This window comes from Sinocyclocheilus rhinocerous, unplaced genomic scaffold (assembly GCF_001515625.1).
Source record: "Sinocyclocheilus rhinocerous isolate Xijiao unplaced genomic scaffold, SAMN03320098_v1.1 scaffold5408, whole genome shotgun sequence".
NCBI classification, from domain to species: Eukaryota; Metazoa; Chordata; class Actinopteri; order Cypriniformes; family Cyprinidae; genus Sinocyclocheilus; species Sinocyclocheilus rhinocerous.
In genome coordinates, this window is record NW_015652425.1 from 7,330 (window position 1) to 10,761 (window position 3,432).

General features: G+C 33.7%; 1 protein-coding gene across 1 annotated transcript in view; it reads right to left on the bottom strand.

Annotated features, from left to right (window-relative positions):
- Positions 1-2,317: 2,317 nt before the first annotated feature.
- The window catches only part of LOC107715044 (cytochrome b-245 light chain-like), a 3,245-nt gene continuing 2,130 nt past the window's right edge, over positions 2,318-3,432 (bottom strand). The window contains exon 6 of the mRNA XM_016521087.1: positions 2,318-2,786. Coding sequence (XP_016376573.1) covers positions 2,595-2,786 — 192 coding nt within the window. The 3' untranslated portion in view covers positions 2,318-2,594. The remainder of the gene's footprint in view (positions 2,787-3,432) is intronic.

Sequence of the window (3,432 nt, forward strand, 5' to 3'; positions counted from 1 at the left end):
GCGTAAAAAGACAGTATAGGTAATTATAATCAGTGATTATGTCCCCACTGGATGCAACAAATGCCTCGTTTGTAATGGGTTTTAATGTTTATGTCTCGTCGCTCCGGCCGGACACGGCATCACAGTATGGTGAGGGGCGTAACATTTCCGTCACACGCTTGAGGTATTCGGCCAATCACAACGCACTGGATAGCTGGCCAATCACAGCACACCTCGCTTTTCAGAACGATGAGCTTTGTGAAAATTGACGCGTTTCAGAAAGGCGGGGCATAGAGGAGAAACAATAATGTACAGTATGTGGAAAATAATGTGTTTTTTGAACCTTAAACATTTCATTACACCAAATACACAAAATAATGTTCTTTTTAGCAACATCATATGACCCCTTTAAAAAATGCCTTTCTACTGCATAGACAGACAACTTTTATAGAAATCACATCTTGCCAGTGGTGAATTACACCTTTAAAATGCTTGGTCGCGTGTTTGTCTAATTGCAATCCAGTTGGGATTGTTGCTATGTTCCCAAGGTCCCACCCTTACGAAAATTAACCATGGTTTTACTACAAATTAAACCAAAAAACCATGGTTACTATAGCTAAACCATGGTAACCACAAATTAACCATGGTTTTGCTACACTAACCATAGTTTAACCATGGTATTTGTAGTAAAACTGTGGTTATACAAATGGTAATCAATACGCCAAAAAAACATAGTTACTACACTTTTACTACAATAAAACCATGGTTAATTTTCGTAAGGGCATGTTCCCCAAATAGGCTCATAAGAAACACATTAAAAACGGGTCCTATGTTTCCAGAGTCCTATGGTCCACAGAATTATATGGTATCTAAGGAACTGACTTGTTGCCCAGGCTATAAAGTATGTCTAAAAATGCAAAGATTCAGTTATCATATACACTTACTTAGCCAGCTGCACTAAACATCAACTTCTCTAACAACTTTAACAACATATTATAAAGTCTGTGCGCTACAGTATATCCGGGGAACCTATGACCCTGAGAACAGGTATGCAGTTCTCTCTGACCCAATGTTTACAAACATCCCTAGTAGAATTCTACTTAGTTCCCTTTTGATGATATTAAGATTTTTGAACTCTAACTTAGTTGTTGTTATAGATGGGAGAAACAAAGCTTTTAAAAACTTTTTTTAATCAGTTGCACCAATTGCTTTACAAAATGATTTACTAATGTACAAATATGAAGTTTCTGTATAATGCGTGCTATTTTATTAAATTGTAGGGCTTGATCGGTTTGTTTCTTGGAGAGCTTATTTAATCAGGCCAATAAAAGACTATTAACTAGTTTGATATGCATCCCAAATCACTGGTTCAAAACAAATGACTCAGTAGCATTTTCAGCCTAAGTCTTTTAAGTAGCACTGTCCATATGCATCAGTAGTTACACACACTTATTGTATACGTGTCTAACATACAGTAACCAAGCATGGAAGAACTTCATATTTTATCTGTCAAAGTTTGATGAAATGAAATGAACAATTAAACATGCTACTGGGAAGTCATGCTCAGAATGTTCAAAACCTTTAAAGCTCCTATGTCATAGAGCAGAACAGATTTTCAGAGCATTTTGTCAGTTTGATGGGAACAATCAGATCTTTCTGACCTACAGCACTTATTTCTTCAATGTACATGACAGTGAATTTAACATTAGACATCAAAGAAACAGTCATAATCAAACGAGCACAAAAGACAATGAGTTTCATTTTTTCTTTGAGCAAGATTAACTTCCTTGTTGAGTAATGGAGGATTAAGAAAACATGACTTGTTTTACATTCTGCCATAATATAATGATCATTGTACATTATTTTGTTTCTTTAGTTATGAATATAGACATTTCAGGATGACATGCATTTTAGAGGAAAAATGTTGCTACATTTTAAAAATGGATTTGTAAATGAAATAACACAGCATTAGGTTATACTGTACATATGCACATCACATAAAAAAGGAAATGAAACTTGGCAATATTTTAACTCTATAGATGACATGATTGAATGAAGCACATCCTGAGTTTATTGTAAGTACAAATGAAGACATAACTATATACACTCTCTTGAGGTAAATATACACAATCACTGTAATCATTTTAACAGCAATCCAGTAAAATTAGTTTTTTCTTCTATGATTATATTAATAATGCAAATTTTATTTGTAGTAAAACTGTGGTTATACAAATGGTAATCAATACGCAAAAAAAAACTTTTAATCAGTTGCACCAATTGCTTTACAAAATGATTTACTAATGTACAAATATGAAGTTTCTGTATAATGTGTGCTACATTTTACATGTACATTTTATGATTATATTAATAATGATAAAAAAAATCTCTTACACAAAAATTGCTCCTCTATTAGTAGCAATAATAACTGGAATGTTTAAAATTGATCAACAGTTACACACCATAGATATTATAAAATAAACATTTTCAGTGCTAGCTCTCTCTCTGTCTTGATGCAGTTTGTTAGTATAAACTCATCATAAATGTTTCATATCAATACAGTTACTTGTTACTGAAGCCTCCTTGAATAATAGGTTACTGTTTTCACAATGGAATCCTTATTCATTGACGGTGACAGACATGGGATTGTCATACGCAGCAGCCTCTAGTTTATCTGCTTTCTTCCGGCGGTGTTCAGGAGGAGGCCGAGGTGGAGGGTTTTGAGGAGGTTCTTTGATGCTATCCCCAACACGCTTTGGTGGCTCTCTGCGGGGCAGTATGGGCTCCCAATGCTCTCCGTGAATAGCTGCCTGTGATGCCAAAGTTCAAAATCATGTATCAAATCAAAGGCCACACAACCAAATGCATCCAAAAATAGATGTTGTCCAAAGAGTTATTCTCCAAATGACAGTTCATGAGTCAAATGAAATAAAGTATTATACAAAAATACTATGGGATGGATCATCATATTACACTCACATCATCTGTCAGAACATCAGTGGTCAGTGCAAAGAAGACATGTTAAAACTTTAGTTAACTCAAAATTCTGTCGACATCTACATCATTCATACTCATGTCATTCTTAAATTTTCTTTCTTCCGTGGAACACAAAAGGGTAATGTAAGAATGTGCATATGAACTGCTTTTTTATATTCCGGTGCTTTTCGTCATTTTTGAGAGTTGAAAATATCTCTCCCCTTTCATTTTCATCATTTAAAAACATTTTGCTAAACACTTCCATTTGTGTTCTACAAAAGAAATAACATCATATAGGTTTGAAACAACATGCGAGTGAGTAAATAACAGAATTTTTATTTTGAGTGAACTGTTTCTGTAACAGTTTGAATGTGAAAAAGGGGATTTTATAGGAGGAAGCAAATGAACATGAAGCAATAATATATATATATATATATATATATATATATATATATATATACACTATATATATATATATAT